We start from the raw sequence: 27,670 nt of genomic DNA on the forward strand, positions 1-27,670 counted from the left end.
AGGGTTGCTACATCCTATCCACCTTATAAAAATTTTCGCCCTCGAAAATTGATATAAAATGGAAGAGACTCGTACTAAGTAACTTCCCTTCTTAAACATGTCAAAGAAAAATAGAAAGATTTGACATGTTTAGTTTGCAAATTCAGGATATTCTTATGGCTTAAAAGTCTACGCAAGGTGGAATATACAAGATAAACTTGATGCAGAAAGGTTATAAGGCAGGTTGGTATTGGAACGACGAGTTTATCGCTTCTAATACTCGCTTCATCTAGCTCCCAGGTTCTGCTAATTCTAATGGTGTCACCTTTCGTAATTCAATCGAAACTGGTTCAGCCTCTGACACTAAATCTATCACAACTTACTCTTTCTCTTGACACATAACCGATTATCAATTACGGGTTCAACCTATGTCATGTCTCTTCCTCATAACTTACCATCTCCGGGTTTCAGGTAACTGTCCCGCATAACTCTCAACATTTCCGGTTCTTTATGTATAACTTAAGTTGTATACTCAAAATAATTCAACCCACTACTGCTGTGCCACTCTTATTATTATTCTCCAAGAATTTAGTCACTTTTCTAAGCTGACCAACTATCGTTCTGTCTCACCATTCGGAGGTTTTTAGTCGATCGCTCAATTGAAAATCACAAGGCTCACAACTCAGTAATGTACTACAATGAATGCTACGTGCTATTTACTACGCAAGGCAGTCGAAAATTTCGATTATCAGTGCGTGATTACCTCTAATCGGAGTATCTGCGGTTCCAGCACCATCCGCTGTCATAGTGAACACGCGTCCCTGATGTTGTGCCTTTCCAGCTTCTTGATTCTTTTTCTTTTCTGGACAATTCCAAGACAAATGCCCAGCTTCATCACAGTAATAGCATACACCTAAACCAGCCCTGCACGGAGTATTCGGGTGGTACTTTCCACACCTCCTACAAGTTAAATCATTCGGTGGGGTCTGAGCTTGCTTTCCTTTGCCTCTTCCCTGACTGTTATTATTACTGAATCTCTGGAAGTTATTCTGACCCAAATGTGGTTGTGGGGTGTAACCGCCTCGCTTAAAATCTTGTCCTCTAGGGGCGAAGTTCCTTCCCTGATCTCTCCTAACAAAAATTCGCTGATCACTCTTATCTGATGTCACCTTTCTCAGACAATCCTCAGCAACTCTACTTTTATTTACCAGTTCTGAAAACACTCTGATCTCCATTGGTGCAACGAAGCTCAGAATATCACTTCGAAGACCTCCCTCATACTTAATACATTTCCACTCAGCAAAATCATCAGGCGCACCTTGACAAATACGAGAAAAGCGACATAACTCCTCAAACCTGCTAGTATACTCCGCAACAGTCATCTGTCCCTGCTTTAACTGCATCAATTCAAGTTCTTTGGCATTTCTGGCTGAATTAGGAAAGTATTTCTTATAGAACTCTGTTCGAAAAACCTCCCAAGGAATCACAGCGCCATCTGGCTGCAGGATACGTCGTGTCCCCTGCCACCAATGCTGAGCCTCACCCTGCAGCTGATAAGTTCCAAACTCAACCCATTGCTCTTCAGGAACCTGCTGAGCCTGCAGTGCCCGTTCCATAGCTTGAATCCAATTATCTGCATCTGTGGGATTTGAGGTTCCCCTAAAGGTCGGAGGGTGAACTTTCAGAAATGTAGCAAGTGTCATGGGACCATCCTCATCATTATTGTTTCCATGATTACCCTGGTTTATCTGATTACCCAGTGCCTCGGCTGTCGCCTGCATAGCCGCAGCCATATTTCCCAGGGCAGCCATGAAGTCTACTGGATCATTCCCTGCCAGGCCAGGAGTAAAAGTGCCTATCCTACCTCTACCTCGGCCGCGACCGCGTCCGTGAGTCGACATCTGGTCCTTCACACACCAAACAAGTGATATTAAGTTGATCAGTCTCAATATCGCAAGTCTAATGCTTCAAGTTCCAAATGCATGCTCATGAACGTTTATGCCACATATATCAATCAGATATCCTAATAGCACATACACACACCCAGAGTATGCCCAGAAGCATAATCAGTCCATCCCTCAGGCTCTATAGGAACGAACTGCTCTGATACCATAATGTAACACCCTACCACACAGGGCCTTACGCTTAAGTCGTAAAGCAGAGGTGGCAAGGTATTACGACCTCTAAAAGAAAATGATATCTACATAGATATAGTTGGGTGAAATCATATCTAGGAGCCTTGAAGAACAAGCTAAACAAATTGATAAACAGAAAATCGTGACACACTCGCATGGATATTCGTAAAACGGACAGGTAAAATCGAAAGATAACTGAACACATATATATACATATCAGAGTTCCAAAACTCAGATAGCAAGCTCCAGACTCGACCTGCGAAGCTAAGGCCGACCAGAGTATATAATTATGTTTATATACAACCCAAAATAAAACTCAAACCACAAAATAAACCCCTGTATCTCCAAGTCGACCTCTAGGAGGGACAAAACACAAAATATACATACGGAGATTCTATAAACATATATACATAGCCTAAAACAAAATATGACAGTCCAAAAGACAGTTCTTCGCTCGTAAGGAGGATACCCAAATGCTCAACGAGGTGTCTCTCGACCTGCATCTGAAAAACAACAACATAGTATGGGATGAGAACCGGAGGTTCTCAGTATGGTAAAGGTGCCCGCATAGTTAATATAAAAGGTCTCGGGAAAGCCAGAGGCATTCCTAGAACTTCGACACTCAGATTTCCGCTTAAGAATTCAACTAAACCAGAAATTTGGTAAGTTGTCTAAGGTATTCTAATTCGGAATCTAACTTTAACCTAATAATTCACGTTCTGTCTCCTCTACTCCTCCGAATCATTGGTGGAACAATCCTCTCTCCTCACACCTTCGCCAAGAAGGATTTCTCAGAAAACATACACATATAGTTCAAGCAAGAAAAGCACAGGTAGAGAAGCATTTACAGCAAGTAGAACAAGTAGCGGATAAGCAGAATTAAACAGTTAAGCAAACCAAAACAATGCACACTCAAGCAAACAAACAAATGCATATGATGTATGCCTGTCCTATGGCTGATGAGTCTCATCTGTCGGTTATACAGCCAACCCGACAAGTCCTGGTAGTTAACCATTGGACAGTCCCTCTGTGCGCGCATCCCCAAGCTCAATAATATTCCATGGAGTCAAACTCCAAACTAAAAATATAATGTTCCATGGAGTCACACTCCAAGCTCAATAGTATAGTATTCCATGGAGTTAAACTCCAAGCTCAATAATATAGTATTCCATGGAGACGAACTCCAAGCTCAATATAATATTCAATATTTATATATATATGCATGCCCATGGGGGAATCCGGGGAGTTAAAGTGCCCGGTCACATCTTGCGACAGAGGGTCAACAAATAGTCTCAAATACACAAGCCACATAATAATCTCTTTCCCTTTTAAAATATTACCTCAAATCAAAACTCCAATTCTTAAAGAAATTTTGGCAATATCTCCTCTAAGACTCAAATTTCTGCCACCCTTCAAGGGTCCCAACTATCAAACCAAACACCTCTCAGTCACTCAAATCATTTCCAGTAACAAATTATTTCATAATCAAACAAATACCAATATTAAATCTTTTTTCAAACCGACCAACTTCAACAGCAAATTATTGACAACAGCTAAACCTCACATTTTATACCATATACACAATCCATCAAATATTCATTCATTTCATTCCTATCTTAAGGTCATCTAGCCTAAGTTTTCACGTGACATAAAACATTAACTACGAGAAACCAAAACCATACCTTCGTACGAAATCAAAATATTCAAAACTCCGGAGAAGCTATCTGACTGAGCTATCGAAGAAGAAAATGTCCAGAATCGTCTTTACCTCCTAAAACTCTCGTTGGCCAAATCCAAAGAAAAGAGGAACTACGTCATTGTCAACTTCCACTAATCAAAAATAGTGTTAACGTGTAGAGTAGGAGGTTACGAATACTCTTACCGGATTAGATTTTTGATTGGAATTACGGATTTCAAAAAAATCGAAGCCCAAAGTTCAGAAAAATTTACGTTTTCTCCCTTTCTCTTTTCGTTATGCTCTTCCCTCTCTCTTACGTTATTCACGTACATATATATATATGACCGCCTTGACTTTCTTTATTATTATGTCTAAACCGCCTTGGATTTCTCTATGATATATATATACACACACGTAACCTAATGCATAATGATAATAATAATAATATATATGTAACCTAATGTAAAATATAAACCACCTTTTGTTTTCTATGATTTATAATTAATAATAGTAATAATAATACTAACAATAGTAATGATGGTAATTTAATAATAACAATAAATGTAATAATAGTAATAATAATAGTAATACAATGAATATAATATATATCAACTTATAATGCAATTTAATACTTACGGTAAGTATATAGAATAATAATAATAATAATATAAATTTAATTAAATTTAAATTATTATAAAATTAGTTTAATTATTGATAATAAAAATAATTTTCTAAAAATAAGGAACTCTAATTTTATAAAATAAATTGTAACTTATTTATATTTATATTTTTAAAATTGAGGGTTGCTACATCCTATCCACCTTATAAAAATTTTCGCCCTCGAAAATTGATATAAAATGGAAGAGACTCGTACTAAGTAACTTCCCTTCTTAAACATGTCAAAGAAAAATAGAAAGATTTGACATGTTTAGTTTGCAAATTCAGGATATTCTTATGGCTTAAAAGTCTACGCAAGGTGGAATATACAAGATAAACTTGATGCAGAAAGGTTATAAGGCAGGTTGGTATTGGAACGACGAGTTTATCGCTTCTAATACTCGCTTCATCTAGCTCCCAGGTTCTGCGGATTCTAATGGTGTCACCTTTCGTAATTCAATCAAAACTGGTTCAGCCTCTGACACTAAATCTATCACAACTTACTCTTTCTCTTGACACATAACCGATTATCAATTACGGGTTCAACCTATGTCATGTCTCTTCCTCATAACTTACCATCTCCGGGTTTCAGGTAACTGTCCCGCATAACTCTCAACATTTCCGGTTCTTTATGTATAACTTAAGTTGTATACTCAAAATAATTCAACCCACTACTGCTGTGCCACTCTTATTATTATTCTCCAAGAATTTAGTCACTTTTCTAAGCTGACCAACTATCGTTCTGTCTCACCATTCGGAGGTTTTTAGTCGATCGCTCAATTGAAAATCACAAGGCTCACAACTCAGTAATGTACTACAATGAATGCTACGTGCTATTTACTACGCAAGGCAGTCGAAAATTTCGATTATCAGTGCGTGATTACCTCTAATCGGAGTATCTGCGGTTCCAGCACCATCCGCTGTCATAGTGAACACGCGTCCCTGATGTTGTGCCTTTCCAGCTTCTTGATTCTTTTTCTTTTCTGGACAATTCCAAGACAAATGCCCAGCTTCACCACAGTAATAGCATACACCTAAACCAGCCCTGCACGGAGTATTCGGGTGGTACTTTCCACACCTCCTACAAGTTAAATCATTCGGTGGGGTCTGAGCTTGCTTTCCTTTGCCTCTTCCCTGACTGTTATTATTACTGAATCTCTGGAAGTTATTCTGACCCAAATGTGGTTGTGGGGTGTAACCGCCTCGCTTAAAATCTTGTCCTCTAGGGGCGAAGTTCCTTCCCTGATCTCTCCTAACAAAAATTCGCTGATCACTCTTATCTGATGTCACCTTTCTCAGACAATCCTCAGCAACTCTACTTTTATTTACCAGTTCTGAAAACACTCTGATCTCCATTGGTGCAACGAAGCTCAGAATATCACTTCGAAGACCTCCCTCATACTTAATACATTTCCACTCAGCAAAATCATCAGGCGCACCTTGACAAATACGAGAAAAGCGACATAACTCCTCAAACCTGCTAGTATACTCCGCAACAGTCATCTGTCCCTGCTTTAACTGCATCAATTCAAGTTCTTTGGCATTTCTGGCTGAATTAGGAAAGTATTTCTTATAGAACTCTGTTCGAAAAACCTCCCAAGGAATCACAGCGCCATCTGGCTGCAGGATACGTCGTGTCCCCTGCCACCAATGCTGAGCCTCACCCTGCAGCTGATAAGTTCCAAACTCAACCCATTGCTCTTCAGGAACCTGCTGAGCCTGCAGTGCCCGTTCCATAGCTTGAATCCAATTATCTGCATCTGTGGGATTTGAGGTTCCCCTAAAGGTCGGAGGGTGAACTTTCAGAAATGTAGCAAGTGTCATGGGACCATCCTCATCATTATTGTTTCCATGATTACCCTGGTTTATCTGATTACCCAGTGCCTCGGCTGTCGCCTGCATAGCCGCAGCCATATTTCCCAGGGCAGCCATGAAGTCTACTGGATCATTCCCTGCCAGGCCAGGAGTAAAAGTGCCTATCCTACCTCTACCTCGGCCGCGACCGCGTCCGTGAGTCGACATCTGGTCCTTCACACACCAAACAAGTGATATTAAGTTGATCAGTCTCAATATCGCAAGTCTAATGCTTCAAGTTCCAAATGCATGCTCATGAACGTTTATGCCACATATATCAATCAGATATCCTAATAGCACATACACACACCCAGAGTATGCCCAGAAGCATAATCAGTCCATCCCTCAGGCTCTATAGGAACGAATTGCTCTGATACCATAATGTAACACCCTACCACACAGGGCCTTACGCTTAAGTCGTAAAGCAGAGGTGGCAAGGTATTACGACCTCTAAAAGAAAATGATATCTACATAGATATAGTTGGGTGAAATCATATCTAGGAGCCTTGAAGAACAAGCTAAACAAATTGATAAACAGAAAATCGTGACACACTCGCATGGATATTCGTAAAACGGACAGGTAAAATCGAAAGATAACTGAACACATATATATACATATCAGAGTTCCAAAACTCAGATAGCAAGCTCCAGACTCGACCTGCGAAGCTAAGGCCGACCAGAGTATATAATTATGTTTATATACAACCCAAAATAAAACTCAAACCACAAAATAAACCCCTGTATCTCCAAGTCGACCTCTAGGAGGGACAAAACACAAAATATACATACGGAGATTCTATAAACATATATACATAGCCTAAAACAAAATATGACAGTCCAAAAGACAGTTCTTCGCTCGTAAGGAGGATACCCAAATGCTCAACGAGGTGTCTCTCGACCTGCATCTGAAAAACAACAACATAGTATGGGATGAGAACCGGAGGTTCTCAGTATGGTAAAGGTGCCCGCATAGTTAATATAAAAGGTCTCGGGAAAGCCAGAGGCATTCCTAGAACTTCGACACTCAGATTTCCGCTTAACAATTCAACTAAACCAGAAATTTGGTAAGTTGTCTAAGGTATTCTAATTCAGAATCTAACTTTAACCTAATAATTCACGTTCTGTCTCCTCTACTCCTCCGAATCATTGGTGGAACAATCCTCTCTCCTCACACCTTCGCCAAGAAGGATTTCTCAGAAAACATACACATATAGTTCAAGCAAGAAAAGCACAGGTAGAGAATCATTTACAGCAAGTAGAACAAGTAGCGGATAAGCAGAATTAAACAGTTAAGCAAACCAAAACAATGCACACTCAAGCAAACAAACAAATGCATATGATGTATGCCTGTCCTATGGCTGATGAGTCTCATCTGTCGGTTATACAGCCAACCCGACAAGTCCTGGTAGTTAACCATTGGACAGTCCCTCTGTGCGCGCATCCCCAAGCTCAATAATATTCCATGGAGTCAAACTCCAAACTCAAATATAATGTTCCATGGAGTCACACTCCAAGCTCAATAGTATAGTATTCCATGGAGTTAAACTCCAAGCTCAATAATATAGTATTCCATGGAGACGAACTCCAAGCTCAATATAATATTCAATATTTATATATATATGCATGCCCATGGGGGAATCCGGGGAGTTAAAGTGCCCGGTCACATCTTGCGACAGAGGGTCAACAAATAGTCTCAAATACACAAGCCACATAATAATCTCTTTCCCTTTTAAAATATTACCTCAAATCAAAACTCCAATTCTTAAAGAAATTTTGGCAATATCTCCTCTAAGACTCAAATTTCTGCCACCCTTCAAGGGTCCCAACTATCAAACCAAACACCTCTCAGTCACTCAAATCATTTCCAGTAACAAATTATTTCATAATCAAACAAATACCAATATTAAATCTTTTTTCAAACCGACCAACTTCAACAGCAAATTATTGACAACAGCTAAACCTCACATTTTATACCATATACACAATCCATCAAATATTCATTCATTTCATTCCTATCTTAAGGTCATCTAGCCTAAGTTTTCACGTGACATAAAACATTAACTACGAGAAACCAAAACCATACCTTCGTACGAAATCAAAATATTCAAAACTCCGGAGAAGCTATCTGACTGAGCTATCGAAGAAGAAAATGTCCAGAATCGTCTTTACCTCCTAAAACTCTCGTTGGCCAAATCCAAAGAAAAGAGGAACTACGTCATTGTCAACTTCCACTAATCAAAAATAGTGTTAACGTGCAGAGGAGGAGGTTACGAATACTCTTACCGGATTAGATTTTTGATTGGAATTACGGATTTCAAAAAAATCGAAGCCCGAAGTTCAGAAAAATTTACGTTTTTCCCTTTCTCTTTTCGTTATGCTCTTCCCTCTCTCTTACGTTATTCACGTACATATATATATATGACCGCCTTGACTTTCTTTATTATTATGTCTAAACCGCCTTGGATTTCTCTATGATATATATATACACACACGTAACCTAATGCATAATGATAATAATAATAATATATATGTAACCTAATGTAAAATATAAACCACCTTTTGTTTTCTATGATTTATAATTAATAATAGTAATAATAATACTAACAATAGTAATGATGGTAATTTAATAATAACAATAAATGTAATAATAGTAATAATAATAGTAATACAATGAATATAATATATATCAACTTATAATGCAATTTAATACTTACGGTAAGTATATAGAATAATAATAATAATAATATAAATTTAATTAAATTTAAATTATTATAAAATTAGTTTAATTATTGATAATAAAAATAATTTTCTAAAAATAAGGAACTCTAATTTTATAAAATAAATTGTAACTTATTTATATTTATATTTTTAAAATTGAGGGTTGCTACATCCTATCCACCTTATAAAAATTTTCGCCCTCGAAAATTGATATAAAATGGAAGAGACTCGTACTAAGTAACTTCCCTTCTTAAACATGTCAAAGAAAAATAGAAAGATTTGACATGTTTAGTTTGCAAATTCAGGATATTCTTATGGCTTAAAAGTCTACGCAAGGTGGAATATACAAGATAAACTTGATGCAGAAAGGTTATAAGGCAGGTTGGTATTGGAACGACGAGTTTATCGCTTCTAATACTCGCTTCATCTAGCTCCCAGGTTCTGCTGATTCTAATGGTGTCACCTTTCGTAATTCAATCGAAACTGGTTCAGCCTCTGACACTAAATCTATCACAACTTACTCTTTCTCTTGACACATAACCGATTATCAATTACGGGTTCAACCTATGTCATGTCTCTTCCTCATAACTTACCATCTCCGGGTTTCAGGTAACTGTCCCGCATAACTCTCAACATTTCCGGTTCTTTATGTATAACTTAAGTTGTATACTCAAAATAATTCAACCCACTACTGCTGTGCCACTCTTATTATTATTCTCCAAGAATTTAGTCACTTTTCTAAGCTGACCAACTATCGTTCTGTCTCACCATTCGGAGGTTTTTAGTCGATCGCTCAATTGAAAATCACAAGGCTCACAACTCAGTAATGTACTACAATGAATGCTACGTGCTATTTACTACGCAAGGCAGTCGAAAATTTCGATTATCAGTGCGTGATTACCTCTAATCGGAGTATCTGCGGTTCCAGCACCATCCGCTGTCATAGTGAACACGCGTCCCTGATGTTGTGCCTTTCCAGCTTCTTGATTCTTTTTCTTTTCTGGACAATTCCAAGACAAATGCCCAGCTTCACCACAGTAATAGCATACACCTAAACCAGCCCTGCACGGAGTATTCGGGTGGTACTTTCCACACCTCCTACAAGTTAAATCATTCGGTGGGGTCTGAGCTTGCTTTCCTTTGCCTCTTCCCTGACTGTTATTATTACTGAATCTCTGGAAGTTATTCTGACCCAAATGTGGTTGTGGGGTGTAACCGCCTCGCTTAAAATCTTGTCCTCTAGGGGCGAAGTTCCTTCCCTGATCTCTCCTAACAAAAATTCGCTGATCACTCTTATCTGATGTCACCTTTCTCAGACAATCCTCAGCAACTCTACTTTTATTTACCAGTTCTGAAAACACTCTGATCTCCATTGGTGCAACGAAGCTCAGAATATCACTTCGAAGACCTCCCTCATACTTAATACATTTCCACTCAGCAAAATCATCAGGCGCACCTTGACAAATACGAGAAAAGCGACATAACTCCTCAAACCTGCTAGTATACTCCGCAACAGTCATCTGTCCCTGCTTTAACTGCATCAATTCAAGTTCTTTGGCATTTCTGGCTGAATTAGGAAAGTATTTCTTATAGAACTCTGTTCGAAAAACCTCCCAAGGAATCACAGCGCCATCTGGCTGCAGGATACGTCGTGTCCCCTGCCACCAATGCTGAGCCTCACCCTGCAGCTGATAAGTTCCAAACTCAACCCATTGCTCTTCAGGAACCTGCTGAGCCTGCAGTGCCCGTTCCATAGCTTGAATCCAATTATCTGCATCTGTGGGATTTGAGGTTCCCCTAAAGGTCGGAGGGTGAACTTTCAGAAATGTAGCAAGTGTCATGGGACCATCCTCATCATTATTGTTTCCATGATTACCCTGGTTTATCTGATTACCCAGTGCCTCGGCTGTCGCCTGCATAGCCGCAGCCATATTTCCCAGGGCAGCCATGAAGTCTACTGGATCATTCCCTGCCAGGCCAGGAGTAAAAGTGCCTATCCTACCTCTACCTCGGCCGCGACCGCGTCCGTGAGTCGACATCTGGTCCTTCACACACCAAACAAGTGATATTAAGTTGATCAGTCTCAATATCGCAAGTCTAATGCTTCAAGTTCCAAATGCATGCTCATGAACGTTTATGCCACATATATCAATCAGATATCCTAATAGCACATACACACACCCAGAGTATGCCCAGAAGCATAATCAGTCCATCCCTCAGGCTCTATAGGAACGAATTGCTCTGATACCATAATGTAACACCCTACCACACAGGGCCTTACGCTTAAGTCGTAAAGCAGAGGTGGAAAGGTATTACGACCTCTAAAAGAAAATGATATCTACATAGATATAGTTGGGTGAAATCATATCTAGGAGCCTTGAAGAACAAGCTAAACAAATTGATAAACAGAAAATCGTGACACACTCGCATGGATATTCGTAAAACGGACAGGTAAAATCGAAAGATAACTGAACACATATATATACATATCAGAGTTCCAAAACTCAGATAGCAAGCTCCAGACTCGACCTGCGAAGCTAAGGCCGACCAGAGTATATAATTATGTTTATATACAACCCAAAATAAAACTCAAACCACAAAATAAACCCCTGTATCTCCAAGTCGACCTCTAGGAGGGACAAAACACAAAATATACATACGGAGATTCTATAAACATATATACATAGCCTAAAACAAAATATGACAGTCCAAAAGACAGTTCTTCGCTCGTAAGGAGGATACCCAAATGCTCAACGAGGTGTCTCTCGACCTGCATCTGAAAAACAACAACATAGTATGGGATGAGAACCGGAGGTTCTCAGTATGGTAAAGGTGCCCGCATAGTTAATATAAAAGGTCTCGGGAAAGCCAGAGGCATTCCTAGAACTTCGACACTCAGATTTCCGCTTAACAATTCAACTAAACCAGAAATTTGGTAAGTTGTCTAAGGTATTCTAATTCGGAATCTAACTTTAACCTAATAATTCACGTTCTGTCTCCTCTACTCCTCCGAATCATTGGTGGAACAATCCTCTCTCCTCACACCTTCGCCAAGAAGGATTTCTCAGAAAACATACACATATAGTTCAAGCAAGAAAAGCACAGGTAGAGAAGCATTTACAGCAAGTAGAACAAGTAGCGGATAAGCAGAATTAAACAGTTAAGCAAACCAAAACAATGCACACTCAAGCAAACAAACAAATGCATATGATGTATGCCTGTCCTATGGCTGATGAGTCTCATCTGTCGGTTATACAGCCAACCCGACAAGTCCTGGTAGTTAACCATTGGACAGTCCCTCTGTGCGCGCATCCCCAAGCTCAATAATATTCCATGGAGTCAAACTCCAAACTCAAATATAATGTTCCATGGAGTCACACTCCAAGCTCAATAGTATAGTATTCCATGGAGTTAAACTCCAAGCTCAATAATATAGTATTCCATGGAGACGAACTCCAAGCTCAATATAATATTCAATATTTATATATATATGCATGCCCATGGGGGAATCCGGGGAGTTAAAGTGCCCGGTCACATCTTGCGACAGAGGGTCAACAAATAGTCTCAAATACACAAGCCACATAATAATCTCTTTCCCTTTTAAAATATTACCTCAAATCAAAACTCCAATTCTTAAAGAAATTTTGGCAATATCTCCTCTAAGACTCAAATTTCTGCCACCCTTCAAGGGTCCCAACTATCAAACCAAACACCTCTCAGTCACTCAAATCATTTCCAGTAACAAATTATTTCATAATCAAACAAATACCAATATTAAATCTTTTTTCAAACCGACCAACTTCAACAGCAAATTATTGACAACAGCTAAACCTCACATTTTATACCATATACACAATCCATCAAATATTCATTCATTTCATTCCTATCTTAAGGTCATCTAGCCTAAGTTTTCACGTGACATAAAACATTAACTATGAGAAACCAAAACCATACCTTCGTACGAAATCAAAATATTCAAAACTCCGGAGAAGCTATCTGACTGAGCTATCGAAGAAGAAAATGTCCAGAATCGTCTTTACCTCCTAAAACTCTCGTTGGCCAAATCCAAAGAAAAGAGGAACTACGTCATTGTCAACTTCCACTAATCAAAAATAGTGTTAACGTGTAGAGGAGGAGGTTACGAATACTCTTACCGGATTAGATTTTTGATTGGAATTACGAATTTCAAAAAAATCGAAGCCCGAAGTTCAGAAAAATTTACGTTTTCTCCCTTTCTCTCTTCGTTATGCTCTTCCCTCTCTCTTACGTTATTCACGTACATATATATATATGACCGCCTTGACTTTCTTTATTATTATGTCTAAACCGCCTTGGGTTTCTCTATGATATATATATACACACACGTAACCTAATGCATAATGATAATAATAATAATATATATGTAACCTAATGTAAAATATAAACCACCTTTTGTTTTCTATGATTTATAATTAATAATAGTAATAATAATACTAACAATAGTAATGATGGTAATTTAATAATAACAATAAATGTAATAATAGTAATAATAATAGTAATACAATGAATATAATATATATCAACTTATAATGCAATTTAATACTTACGGTAAGTATATATAATAATAATAATAATAATAATAATAATAATAATAATAATAATAATAATATAAATTTAATTAAATTTAAATTATTATAAAATTAGTTTAATTATTGATAATAAAAATAATTTTCTAAAATAGGGAACTCTAATTTTATAAAATAAATTGTAACTTATTTATATTTATATTTTTAAAATTGAGGGTTGCTACAACAATACTATTTAATAGTTATTTTTATTCAAAATAAAAATATTTTCTTATAAAATTTTAACACTTTATAAATTTATAGTCTCATATAATTCATGCCACAAATATATTAATAGTAAGAGCTCGCATAAATATTACATGATTTAATTTTTGTTTTTTTTTTATTTCTCTCATTATTAATAGTTCATGACCTTTTATTGATCTAGCATTATAATAAATTTTCACACTAAAGCCCAACCATTAAAATTTTAGAATTATCCACTCAAAAAATACTAACAGATTTTTTTCCTTCAAAACAAAGGCCCACATAATATACACATCATTTTTGTTAGTTTATTTACTCTTTTGTCCTACTACTCATTAACAATAAAACATATCACTCTAACTAACAACTTTCATCCAACTCTCCATATGTCATGTGTTCATTGGTAAGTCAAAACTTAGCCATTTTTAATCACTATAACCTTAGCCACCAAAGACCTACCTAAATATTATTCTGATAAAATATTATTTCTTTTTTTTGTATAAATTTATATAATTATGTATAAAATAATATTATTAAAAATAAAATAACAATATCATTCACTTTAGATGTATATTTTTTTTACTATGCTACATGTACACCAAGCTTGTTTGGACGCTATTTTAAAAAAAAATTAATGATTTTTTTTTAAAAAAAAATTTACAAAAATAAAAGTGATTTTATATTTGGGATATCTCATGTAAAATTGATTTTTTTTATCTATTAATTATATGTTTGAGTAAAATAAGATAAAAATATTTTTTTGTTTATTTATTATGTGAAAAATATATTTTTTAAGGAAAAAAGATCTTCTAGAAAAATATAAATTATAATTTCTCAAAATTTTTTTTTTAGTTTTTCTAATACTTTTACTTTTACTGTTAGAAATTTGCCAAACACATTGAAAAATAAAAATAGATCTTTTTCATTGAACCTTATGGTTTAAACAAATTAATTTGTGTTTGGTTTTTTAATTTTAAAAATACTTATTTTAAAAGAAATGTGATAAAAAAAATTTATTATAAAAAAAGTCATTTTTTTAAATTTTTTCATAAACATTTTAATAACTTCTTCAAATACTTTTTGTAAGTAAAAAAGAAAAACTTTTAAAATTTTCCAAACGAAGCTTAAATTCTAAAATTTGACCATTTTTTGTCAAACTCAATTTGCAATTATACTAAACTATTATTAGATTATATATATCAAAAACAGGCATTAAATTATGCATATGTATTTGCGTATATTTATATATATTAATTTACATATTTTCTGCTTACATAATCAAATTACTAAAATAATCAAATTTAATAAACAAATAATTAAATTTATTTATAATAATATAATAATTTTTTATAAAATACTAAATACATATTTTTATACTTACAGATAATACTTAAACTTTTATTTTTTGACTCAATAATCATGTTAATTTATTTGCTATCATTATTTATTTATGCCTTGGTAATATTAAAAAGATAAAAAAATAGTTAAAATTTATTTTATTTAATATTTATTAATTATTATAATAATTAATAAATTCTGATTATTTTTTATTAATATATGAAAAAGTTTAGAGGCCAAAAAATTTATTAAATTCTGTCCAGCATGTAACCAGCAAAAAAAAGTGAGTCATTGGATGAAATCTCACACCAATCTCACACCATTGAAATCATCATTGATGACTATTTGATTACTACAAATCACAAAAGTTGCTGCCTCCTAGCACTTCTCTTAATTTATTTTGGCACATTTCTGTGTATGCCTTATACTAAGACAGAACCTACCAAATGGATGGGCTAAAGAAATTCTAAGTGATGCTGAAAGCTTAACAGAAGAAAAAGTAGATGAAGTTATGAATGAATATCTAAAGGATTTTGAAGAGGGTTTATTAGAAAGCAAAGGATGTTGGCCTCTTGCACATTCTGCATACATAGTCTCAAAAGCTGGTGTGAATGCATACACAAGGATTCTTGCAAAGAAGCATCCATGTTTTTGCATCAATGCTGTTTGTCCTGGCTATGTCAAAACTGATATCAACAACAATACTGGTCGCCTTAGTGTTGATGAAGGTGCTCAAAGTGCTGTTAGGTTGGCTCTCCTACCCAATGGGGGTCCTTCTGGTCTTTTCCTCTTTAGAAGTGAAGTTGATCCATTTTGAGGCTCATTTTTTTCATATTGGAGTAATGAATGTATTGTGCTGAGTTATGTTACTATGGTGGTGCTTAACATCAATGTGGGGCAGAATTTTCTAACATGCTAAACTCACAAAACGGACCATACGAATTGCATGAGAAGGAAAATAATAGGGACAAATCGGATGGTCCGATTTGTATAGAAAAAAATTCGAATTTTGAATGTAGCAAATCGGACTGTCCGTTCTGTTTTTTTTTTTCAATGCGGACCGTCCGATTTGTAATGAAAATTTTGGACCGTCCAATTTGTCCTTACCTAATCCCACATCGTTGTAAAGCTCACACGCTCTCTATATACATGTCCTACTCCAATTCCTTCTCCATAATAAAAATAAAAAGCGTCATTTTGATCAACTCAATATTTGTATAAATTTAATTAGTTGGATCAGAAATTTACATTCCATGATAGTAATTTATGGAGAAATGTAATAAATGTATGGATACTTTATGTTAAGTCCTATATTTTGTCTTTTAGACAATATTAGAACTTTATTTTTCAAATTATTATTATTACTAATATATGTTCCTGTGCTCTACATGGGGTAATACATAAAATTATATAAATTTTTTTATTAAAATTTAAATAAAAAATATCTATAGTAATCATTATTATAAATATTTTATAATTTAAAAATATTAAAAATAATTAATATTTGTTTTAATCAATTTGGATTGATTGAATGGTCATCTCATTTGTCCGCTTAAACAAGTATTTAGAGTTTGAATCTCACATTGTGTGTATAACAATTCATTAGTTAGCGACAGGCTCTTAATAAATAGAGTATCAATATGTGGTGGATTAGTCCTCAATTTGCCGAGTTAGGAAATCCATAGAAACAAATTGTATTTGTCATTAAAATAGATTAACTTTTCATTAATAGCAATACTTATGAACTTTTGTCTTTTGTTGAAATTTACTTGGGACAATTTTATTTGTTAGTATCATATTCATTCTTGAAGTCAAAATAATATGATCAACATTGTTTACTTGTTAAAACTTCACATTTTATGAAATGATTTTTAAATTTTCAAATTCATAAACTTATATCATTACAAAAGTTATTAGATCGATTAATATTTCTTGATAACATGGTGTACCAAAACACCATTGTTGAGTATTAGTTAGTGTGAAGAGAAACCAATAACAACTTTTGTTATTCAATATATAATTTATTCTATTGAAAAATAAATTAATATTTTCTAAACTTGTAAATATATTTTCTTCTAATTTCCTACACCATTTTATTTCGTTTTATTTGACAATATTTACTATTAAAAAATAGCAAATAACCATACTATCCTATAATATATATAATGTACAAAGTAATTTCTTATCTTAAAATTAGTTATGGTTAGTGAGATAAAATCTAAAATATTTTTTTATTTTCTTACTCAAATTTAAATTTAAATTTAAAATTGATTAACAACTCGTCCTTTTTTTAATTTCAATAGAATAAATAAATTAGATGCAAAATATTCAGCATTTAATAATTTCAATCATTTAAATTTTAATTACAAAAAAATGGGTTAAAAATTAATTATAAATTTAATAATCGATAATATATTTTATATTAGTACGTAAATAATAATATCCAGTGTATTGATCATTTATTTTTGACATAATTAATGTATAATCTATATCGAGGATTGATTTATTGTCCAATATTTTTTATAAACTTTGTAATATGTGAAAATAGTGATCTTATTTTTATTATTATTTAAGAAATTCTTCATAATTTTTTAATTATGTAATTAACTTAATCAATAACCTTTATTATTATTTTTATACTAAAAAATATCAATTTATACTATTTATATTTTTTTTATTAATAATAAATAAATAAGTATTTGTATTATTATATTTATTGTCTTAGATGATGACTTAAGTTACTTATTTTGTATGTTAAATAATATTTTGTATGTTAAATTTATTAAATATTAAGATAAAAAAATTGTTCAATAAATTATATAAATAGTCATTACAAAAAAAATTATATATCATATATAATAATCCTTGATATATATAGTGTCATGTATATATCAAGATTATCTATTTTAATTATGTGAGTGATTATTGTTATTTTTACTTTTTCGTTACATTAAAAAATAATATTTAAAACAAAAAAGAGATAATTAATTTTTTAATTTGAGTAAAAATTATCTTGTAAATATATCTAACTTTTACATATACTAAGTGTTATAATATTAAATAGTATAGTATTTGCTATAACAATGACTCAAAATATTAATCTAAGATATATTTAGGCTTAGTAAGACTTCAATGGCTCAATGCAAGAAAGATCAACTAAAATTCATTGTTAAGGTTCCAAATCAGACTTAGCAGTTCATTACCTTAAAGGCCCAATATAGATGAAGTCCACGCGTCCCCTCTTATTAAATCGGTTCAGATTGGATCTCCGTTACTCGTTGGATATGGTAATGAGTACTCAGGAGAGCGTGAAAAACCCCTTCCTTATCCTATCCCTGACTCCTATAAAAAAAAAGTCCATATTCCTTTTCCATTATTGCAAGTTCATGTTTAATTACCCCCTTAGGGAATAAAGATTTTCTCGAGTATCTATGAATATTCTTTGAAAACTTTTGACATAATATAATAATCATAAAATAATCAATTCAATATAATTCAACACAATATATTCGTTATGAAAAATAATATTTTAAAAAGAGAAAACATAAAAATATATTCCAACATAATAACATAACATAATTTTTTAGGACGATACTAAGCAACGTAGTGACGAACTTGAGAGATAGAGAAAGTGAGCTAGAAAGAGGATTAAGGCTGAGAATGAATCTGGAAGAAAAAAGAAGAATTCAAATTGGATGCAGAAATTAGGGTTACTAAATTCAACAAATGAATTTATGTATATATAAAATAGAATAAATTAATAATTTTATATTCGCGTATATTTAATAGGTTCCATGGGGCAGGTACTTATGTCCATGTCCTCATTAGGGTGGCAAACGAGAAAGTCCGCCTTGTCTCGCCAAAAGCCCGCCATCTGGTGGGCTGGTCCGCCCTGCCCCGCCTAGTGAGGCGTGATAAACCACTATTTTATGGTTTATCTTGTACAAAATTGAGTGAATTTTATCAATTATTCATACACTTATTCATATAAATTGCATGGCTTTACAAATCCTTCCTAATTTTGTTCCATGATTGAAAACTTGCTTCCTAAGGGTTTAAATTGTTAATTTTTAATTCTTCTTTATCACCATTCGATGCCAAGATGTGTTTGTGAAGTGTTTTTAGGTTTACAGGGCATGAATGGCTTAAAGGATGAAGAGGAGGCATGTCATAATGGAAGGAACACAAGAAACTAAGGAGATTGGAAGCGAGCAGCGACGCGCACGCATGGCTGACGCGTGCGCACGCATGGCTGACGCGTGCGCACGCATGGCTGACGCGTGCGCACGCATTGGCGCATTTCACAGCGATGCATACGGGTGACTGACGCGTATGTGTGACAAGCGCAAACGACCAGCGACACGTACGTGCAGACGACACGTACGCTTGATAAAGCGTCATGCTGCACTATCAGAACTCGCTGGGGACGATTTCTGAGATGATTTGGACCCAGTTTCAAGCCCAAAAATGCAGACTAGAGGCAGGGGTTAGCTGAGACTGAGGACAATCTTTCTTTTTACTTTTCACTTGATTTTTTTAGTTTTAGTTTTGAATTTTAGGGAGAAAAATACTATTTCTCCTAGGGTTCTAGCATTTTTCTTAGTTTTGTTTTTGGATTGGATCCTGAGAGAGTTGCTACTACCTTCGATTGAAGTCTTCATCGTTATAGTTTGCCTTTCTATCATTCTACTCTTTTATTTTCCATTTAGTTGTTCCAATTCATGTTTGAATTTTGTTAAGTTGAAATTATTAATACAGTGAACTATTTTTTATATTTAATTCCATTACTTGTTAATTTCTTTTAATTAATTATTAGTCCCAATTTTACTTTTGTTAATTTAATTTTAATTACCATGTCTCCTATCTACTTCCTTTACATGTTTGTGAAAATGACATTCATATTAATAGAGTAGAGTTTTCAACTTGGCTTTAGAGTTAATTAATTGAAAATCCTTGAGTTGGAAAACTCAAGTATACCATGTCTCCTATCTACTCCCTTTACATGTTTGTGAAAATGGCATTCATGTTAATAGAGTAGAGCTCCCAACTTGGCTTTGGAGTTGATTAATTGGAAACTCTTGAGTTGAAAAACTCAAGTATTAATCTGTAATTGAAAATTGCTGGCTAACTCACTTTTCACTAACTCTAATCCTTCCCTGTGAAGTGATTAAGACTTGTGAATCAGAGTTAGTACTACTCACTTAACCTTCCTTTGCATCTGTAAGAGGATAATTAAGTGGGAGCAACAACCTTTACTATTATACTTGGAAAAACCAACAAGGATAGAAACTTCAATTAATCTTCTCCTAACCAAGGCTTTTTATTTCAAAATACACAACCTCTCTTGTTAATTGCTCCTTGCTTATCTGCTAGTTATTTATTTTTCCATTTTCAAACTTCTCAATTATTCTCAGAAAATTCCTGACCAATAAATTGCACTTTGTGTCAACTCTTTGGGAAACGACCTGGGAATTCTACCCCCAGTAATTGAATTTTAATTGTGACACACTTTTAAATTAATAGTGGAATTTTCATCAGTTAAGAACTGTACTTGCAACGTTGTTTTTATTAAAAAAATTCTTAACTGACATTTTTCCACCCGTCAAGACGGTCATGAATTTCTCCCTCGCTCCGCCTAATGGTAGGTTGGCAGGTTGGCGGGCCCTCCTTTTTTTATAAACTATTAAATATTAAACAATATATATAATTTCACAAAATTTTCAATAAATTTATAATTTTTAAAAACATAAAAAATTATAATTTTTAAATTCACACATATTAAAGTCTTTATAATTATGATTTAATTAATAAAAATGATGACATTAATATTTTTTTACAAGTTTTGTTATTATTTATAATTAGGAAATAGTCATAAATAAATTTATTTCCTTAATGAATGTTAATTTTGTCGTCAAATTCTATATTACCTTTAAAATTTTAGCATAATTGAGTCTAATTTCTATATTTTGGAATGAATTTATTCGAAAAAATTAATATATAAATCACATTATTATTACAAAATTACTTTTTTGGTGCTTATTTAAACCATTAAATTTAACTTCTAATGATATTAAAGTCAACCTATTTTATTATTTTATGCCTTCAAAAAATTTACACGACTGACATAAAAATAAAACAATTTTAAAAAAATTATTACAATGGGTATATTCATTTTAACAAATATTATTCTATTTAATACTATAAAAAAATACATTGGCCACTTTGAATTGTTATAGGTCAATTTCCATCCATAATAGTAGAAGGCCTAAATTGAGATATATTTATCAAATAAACAGTCAATAAAACACTCATCTGTACTTTTTTATTTTGGGTACATTTATACATAAAAGAAATTATACATAAAGACAAAAAAAAGAAAAGAAAAGAAGAGTTGAAATAACAAGAGCGATAAAAATCACGATTCTTATAATTTTGTGTGGCCATCTATATATAGTAGACCAGATAACTATGATTATCTAACAAAATTAATTTGTATTTATTCACTCAACTTGAATAAGTAAGAAATTATATTATTTTAATTTAGTCCTTAATGCACATGATTTGAATTTAGCTCAATATATATGATTTGATTTGATTTGATTTGATTATTAGTTCAAATATCTCAGTTGCCTATTTTATTCATAGATTTATTATTTTAATGACTAATAAATTAATCAAATTAATTAATTAGTACACACAATAAATTTGGTTTAATAAATTAAAAGAAATAAATTAAAAAATACTAATAGAATATTAAATAAATAAATTAGAAAATACTACTAAATCAAATTGATATAAATTATAATAAATTATATGATATTTAAATATTTAATCAAATCAATTAGTTGATATAGTTAGTTTATCGTAATAACTTATATTTAATGATTTAAAAGAAATAAATCGGGAAACACTCTCAGAAGCATGTCACGTTAGCTCCATCATTAAATGTAGATAAATTGATAAATACTAAGCTATGGTTTGGATATAAGATAGAAAATAAGAGGAAAGAAAATGAAAAGAAAGAAAATTAGAGGAAAGAAAATAGAAAGAAAATGAAGTATTTTTTGTGTGTGTTGTTTAGATGAAGAAAAAATGAATGGAAAGAAATTAGAGAAAAAATTTTCTTTTATTTGGACGGAAGAAAAAGTAAGAAGAGAAAAAATTATAATAGAGTAATTATTGTTTTTATATATTATATATAAATTATAATTCAAATGATAACTCTGTATTTTTACCTATGTTTGCACTTCTGCATCGGTTTTTTTCGCAACTTTGAAGAGAAAACATTTACATGAACTTCACATACATTTTTATGTTTTCCATTCAATTTCTTTGTTGATCCAAATAATGAAAAATTAATTTTTTCATCTATTTTCTTCTCCAACATTTTATTTTCCTACAATTCTTCTAGTCCAAACAATGCATAAATAAGTCACATTTTTCATATATATAACAATAACTAATATCACATATTAGGTTAATTTACATTGATAAACCAAAGCCACCCCAAAATTATCTGAATCCCCCAAATCCAAAATCGTTACCTAGTTGTCTCTATTTACATTTCTATATAAATCGAATTTAATGAATTTAAATCACTTGACATTATGATTCGAAAGTAAATTGAATTCAAAGAATTCGAATTATGCCATCCCCTACTAAATCGAATCTATAAATTTTGATTTATATGGTCTATGCTAAATCGAAGCAATAAGGTTTGATTTATACTCACTTAGTAGCAATCCAGCTAATTGTAAATCAAATCTCCTTCATTCGATTTAGTAGCATAGATAGCATTCAAGTAATTCGAATCTTATAGATTCGATTTACTACGAAATAAATTTGATTACATAGATATGTAAATTGAGACATGCATGTAGCCTTTTTTACTTTGAGGGATATACGTAAAATTAGTATGCAAATGGTTTATAAAGATGATTTATCCCACATATTATAATTTGTGAAATTATAATATTATGAGAAGTGATGGATAGACAACTTAAATGTTGATAAGTCTAAAAAATTTTAAAAAATAATAATAAAAATATTAAAAAATTACATGTTGATCCATATGATTTTTTTTAAAAAAAATTTGTCCATAGTTTATGATGAACAACTTTAAAATTATATATATTTTATTTATTTTATATATATATTTTTGTAGAGACTTATAATTTTATTATTGGCGATATTAGTGGTTAAAGAGAGATTTTACCTTTAAATAAATTATAGAGAAATCAAAAACAAAATTAGTTGCTATTTTTTTGACAATTCATTTAGTTTTTAGTTTAAATTAAAATTAAATTATATATTCAATTTATAGTTTTTGTTCATCCTAATGATTGTACATAATAGATAATATATTTAAGCATATTTTAAAGAAACTATTGAATTTTATATAATTGAAAGTTAACTATGAAATTAAAACTAACAAGAAGTGAAATACAATAAACACATGAGTAAAAGTAAAATAAATAATTAAAAATAAGATAATAAAATAATTAAAAGGAAAAGAAAAAAAGACAGAAAAATAATGCATGTAATTGATAAAAATACATTGTAAAAAAATTAGTATAATTATTGAATATAAAAGATAAAAGACAAAAATTAAGATATATTTTTGTTAAAAAATTCAAAAGAAATATTGTGAAAAAGAACCTATTAATCAAGTTTTATGAAAATATTATAAAAAATTTAAATTGTTAGTAAATAAAATAGTAACTTCTTTAAAAACTATTAATCAAAATACATAAAAATACATTATAATTCTTAGATATAGAAAATAATAAGAGAATAATTTAAATTAAATTTATTTATTTTATTTTTTATTTATTATTTATTAAATAATTTAATATTTATTTAATTTTAGTCAAATCAAATAATATAATTGATTAATTATAATTAATGTTGTTCACCCTAATGATATAATTGAAAATATTAAAACTCTAAAATTAAAATTAAACTAAATGTTAAGGATAAAATTAAAATAAAATTACATTTTCTATCTTATAATTTTTTTTAATGAAATATCATTTATACATCTTTAAAAGGCGTCACTTTAATATAATGATATTTTTATTAAAAATAAAATTATGATAAATATCTCATATATTTATTAGTAAATTATATACAAATATTTTTTGAAGCATATCACTTTATTATATGAAAATTACTTAAATACCTTTAAATGTGATTATGATAATTCATTAAGTATTATATTTTCTTTACAAATTTATATTTAATAATTTATTTCTAACTTTTAATTATAGTAAAAATGTAAGATATGATGCTAACAGAAAAGTTAAAGTGACAAATTTTTTACTAACAAAAAAATATTTTTTTTATTTTTAGACACGTATCTATTTTTTTAAGTTATACATTTTAATTTATATAAATTAATGACAATTAAATGTATAAAAAATTACTAATTAATAAAGAAATAAAATTTAAGATAAACATGTATTGAATAAATTGAAATAAAATAAAGACTTTTAAAAATATAAACATAATTAAATGATCTTAAAATTATATAATAATTTTTAAAATAACAAAAAAATATACAATTATCTAAAATATAATATTTGTGTAGTAACTGAAATTTAATTGCCAATATGAAAATAACATATAATATCATTTTGTAATCAAATAAGTGTTTAATCAAAGAATTTAATATTTATATAATAATATGACAAAATAAATTAAAGTTTAAGTTTAACCATAGCAAGAACTCAAGTTTAAATTTTCATAAATTAATTTATTTTTATTAAAGTGAATTGCGTAATAAAAAAATTCATAAAAAATTTCATATATTAAAGTAGAAAATAATTTATTTATAAATACAAAATTAAAAAAAAATTGTTCTTAAAAATTGAATATGAAAATAAAAAATTAAATTATAACTTAAAAAAATTATCTCTAAAATTTATTACGATAAATAATAAACTGTAAAAATCATGTATCTATATAAATTAAATTATATTGAATTATAAGATATTTAGATATTTAATCAACCTAATTAATTAGTTTGTAACTAATTTGATTTAATAATTTTAACAAAAATTAAATAATCCTTTTTAGAAATATGCCAATCTAAATAATATAGATAGAATATAAGAAAAATATAACTAAATTATATAATACAACATAATATTCCTAAAAATTTATTTTATAGTAGATCTAATGTTAAGATATTTATTATCATTTATGGTATAATCTAATTTCACAATTATTTAAACGTTATTTTTATGAAAAAATCGCATTATTTATTTTGAAAAAAAATATTTACTCAATATTATAATTTAAATAGAATATAAAATAGATATTAAACCAATTTCTTTTAATAATTACTTAGTCACAAATATCGATCAAGGACATGAGATTTAAGAGCTTACAAAATAAATATAATACCGACAACTTTTACACTACCACGATAAGATGATGATCATAAGTCTTTTTACATAAATTAAACAGAACAACATATAATAATAAAGAAACAATCAAATCCAAAAAATTATAGAACACCTATCATACATTACAAACAAGTCAAGGATTAATCCATCGCGGAGCTCTGCACAAGGCGGGATTAGAACCACCAACACTTACTTAAGCGGACGAGTGAGTTGACCACTTGACCAACCCAAGTTGGTTATTAATAATCATAGTGTTTTGTTTTTTACATGTGAAACTAAAAATTTCTAATGAGTTGCAACAATTTCTAATAATTTATTTTTAAATTAAAAAATACTACCAAATTAAATTGATATAAATTATAATAAATTATATGATATTTAAATATCTAATTAAATCAATTAGTTGATATAGTTAATTTATCATAATAAATTATATTTAATGAGTTAAAGAAAATAATTCGCTAAACACTCTCATATGTATGTCATGTCAACTCTATCATTAAGTGTAGAAAACTGATTTTTATATAATAGAATAGATAATAAATAGAATATATGAGAATTTGATATGTGATATATTTTAATTATGAAATTGGTATTATATAATAGATTTTTTTTAATTCTTATTGGTTATCCGTTGCTAATTTTTACATAATTACCTAATAATTTACCCTAAAAACTATCAACTACCTAATATTATGATTTAATTAATAAGAATGATGAAATTAATATTTTTTATAAGTCTTGTTATTATTTATAATTAGAAAATAGCCATAAATAAATTTAATTTTTTAATGAATGTTAATTTTGTTGTCAAATTCTATATTTACCTTTAAAATTTTAACGTAATTGAGTCTAATTTCTACATTTTGAAATGAATTTATTCGAAAAAATTAATATGTAAATCACATTATTATTACAAAATTACTTTTTTAGCATAATTAGTGGTGCTTATTTGAACTATTAAATTTTGCTTCTAATGATATTAAAGTCAACCTATTTTATTATTTTGTGCCTTCAAAAAATTTACAGAACTGACATAAAAATATAACAATTTAAAAAAAATCATTACAATGAGTATATTCATTTTAACAAATATTCTTTTATATAATACTATAAAAAAATACATTGGCCACTTTGAATTGTTACAGGTCAACTTTCATCCACAGTAGTAGAAGACCTAAATTGAGATATATTTATCAAACAAACAATCAATAAAATACTCATTTGTATTTTTTCATTTTGGGTACATTTATACATAAAAGAAATTATACATTAAGATAAAAAAAAAAGTTGAAATAGCAAGAGCGATAAAAATCATGATTCTTATAATTTTGTGTGGCCATCTATATATAGTAGACCAGACAACTATGATTATCTAACAAAATTAATTTGTATTTATTCACTCAACTTGAATAAGTAAGAAATTATTTTATTTTAATTTAGTTATTAATGCACATGATTTGAATTTAGCTCAATATATATGATTTGATTTGATTTGATTTAATTATTAATTGAAATATCTCAATTGTCTATTTTATTCATAGATTTATTATTTTAATGACTAATAAATTAATCAAATTAATTAATTAGTACACACAATAAATTTGATTTAATAAATTAAAAGAAATAAATTAAAAAATACTAATAGAATATTAAAATAAATAAATTAGGAAATACTACTAAATCAAATTGATATAAATTATAATAAATTATATGATATTTAAATATTTAATCAAATCAATTAGTTGATATAGTTAGTTTATCATAATAACTTGTATTTAGTAATTTAAAAGAAATAAATGGAGAAACACTCTCAAAAACATGTCACGTCAGCTCCATCATTAATATATATACTAGTGGTTGATTTTAATGACCGATCTTGATATATATGTAATATAATTGTAAATTTGATAGTTTTTCTTGTTTTGGAATAATTAAAAATAAATGATTTGAATTTATTTAAAATTTCTAATTCCTATTTTTTTTCTTTGACATTCCAAATTAACGTTATGCCCCTGAATTTTTGAGACATTGACCATTATACCCTTGTGATCCCAAAATATCATTTTACCCCCTTTATTTATATTTGTG

At 30.6% G+C, this 27,670-nt stretch overlaps 1 protein-coding gene across 1 annotated transcript in view; it reads left to right on the plus strand.

The window, feature by feature from the left end:
• Positions 1 to 16,481, plus strand: part of LOC112797405 ((+)-neomenthol dehydrogenase) — a 30,258-nt gene extending 13,777 nt beyond the window's left edge. Inside the window, exon 5 of the mRNA XM_025840319.2 lies at positions 15,607 to 16,481. Coding sequence (XP_025696104.1) covers positions 15,607 to 15,987 — 381 coding nt within the window. The 3' untranslated portion in view covers positions 15,988 to 16,481. The remainder of the gene's footprint in view (positions 1 to 15,606) is intronic.
• Positions 16,482 to 27,670: the final 11,189 nt, after the last annotated feature.

Source organism: Arachis hypogaea, chromosome 4, assembly GCF_003086295.3.
Source record: "Arachis hypogaea cultivar Tifrunner chromosome 4, arahy.Tifrunner.gnm2.J5K5, whole genome shotgun sequence".
Taxonomy (NCBI): domain Eukaryota; kingdom Viridiplantae; phylum Streptophyta; class Magnoliopsida; order Fabales; family Fabaceae; genus Arachis; species Arachis hypogaea.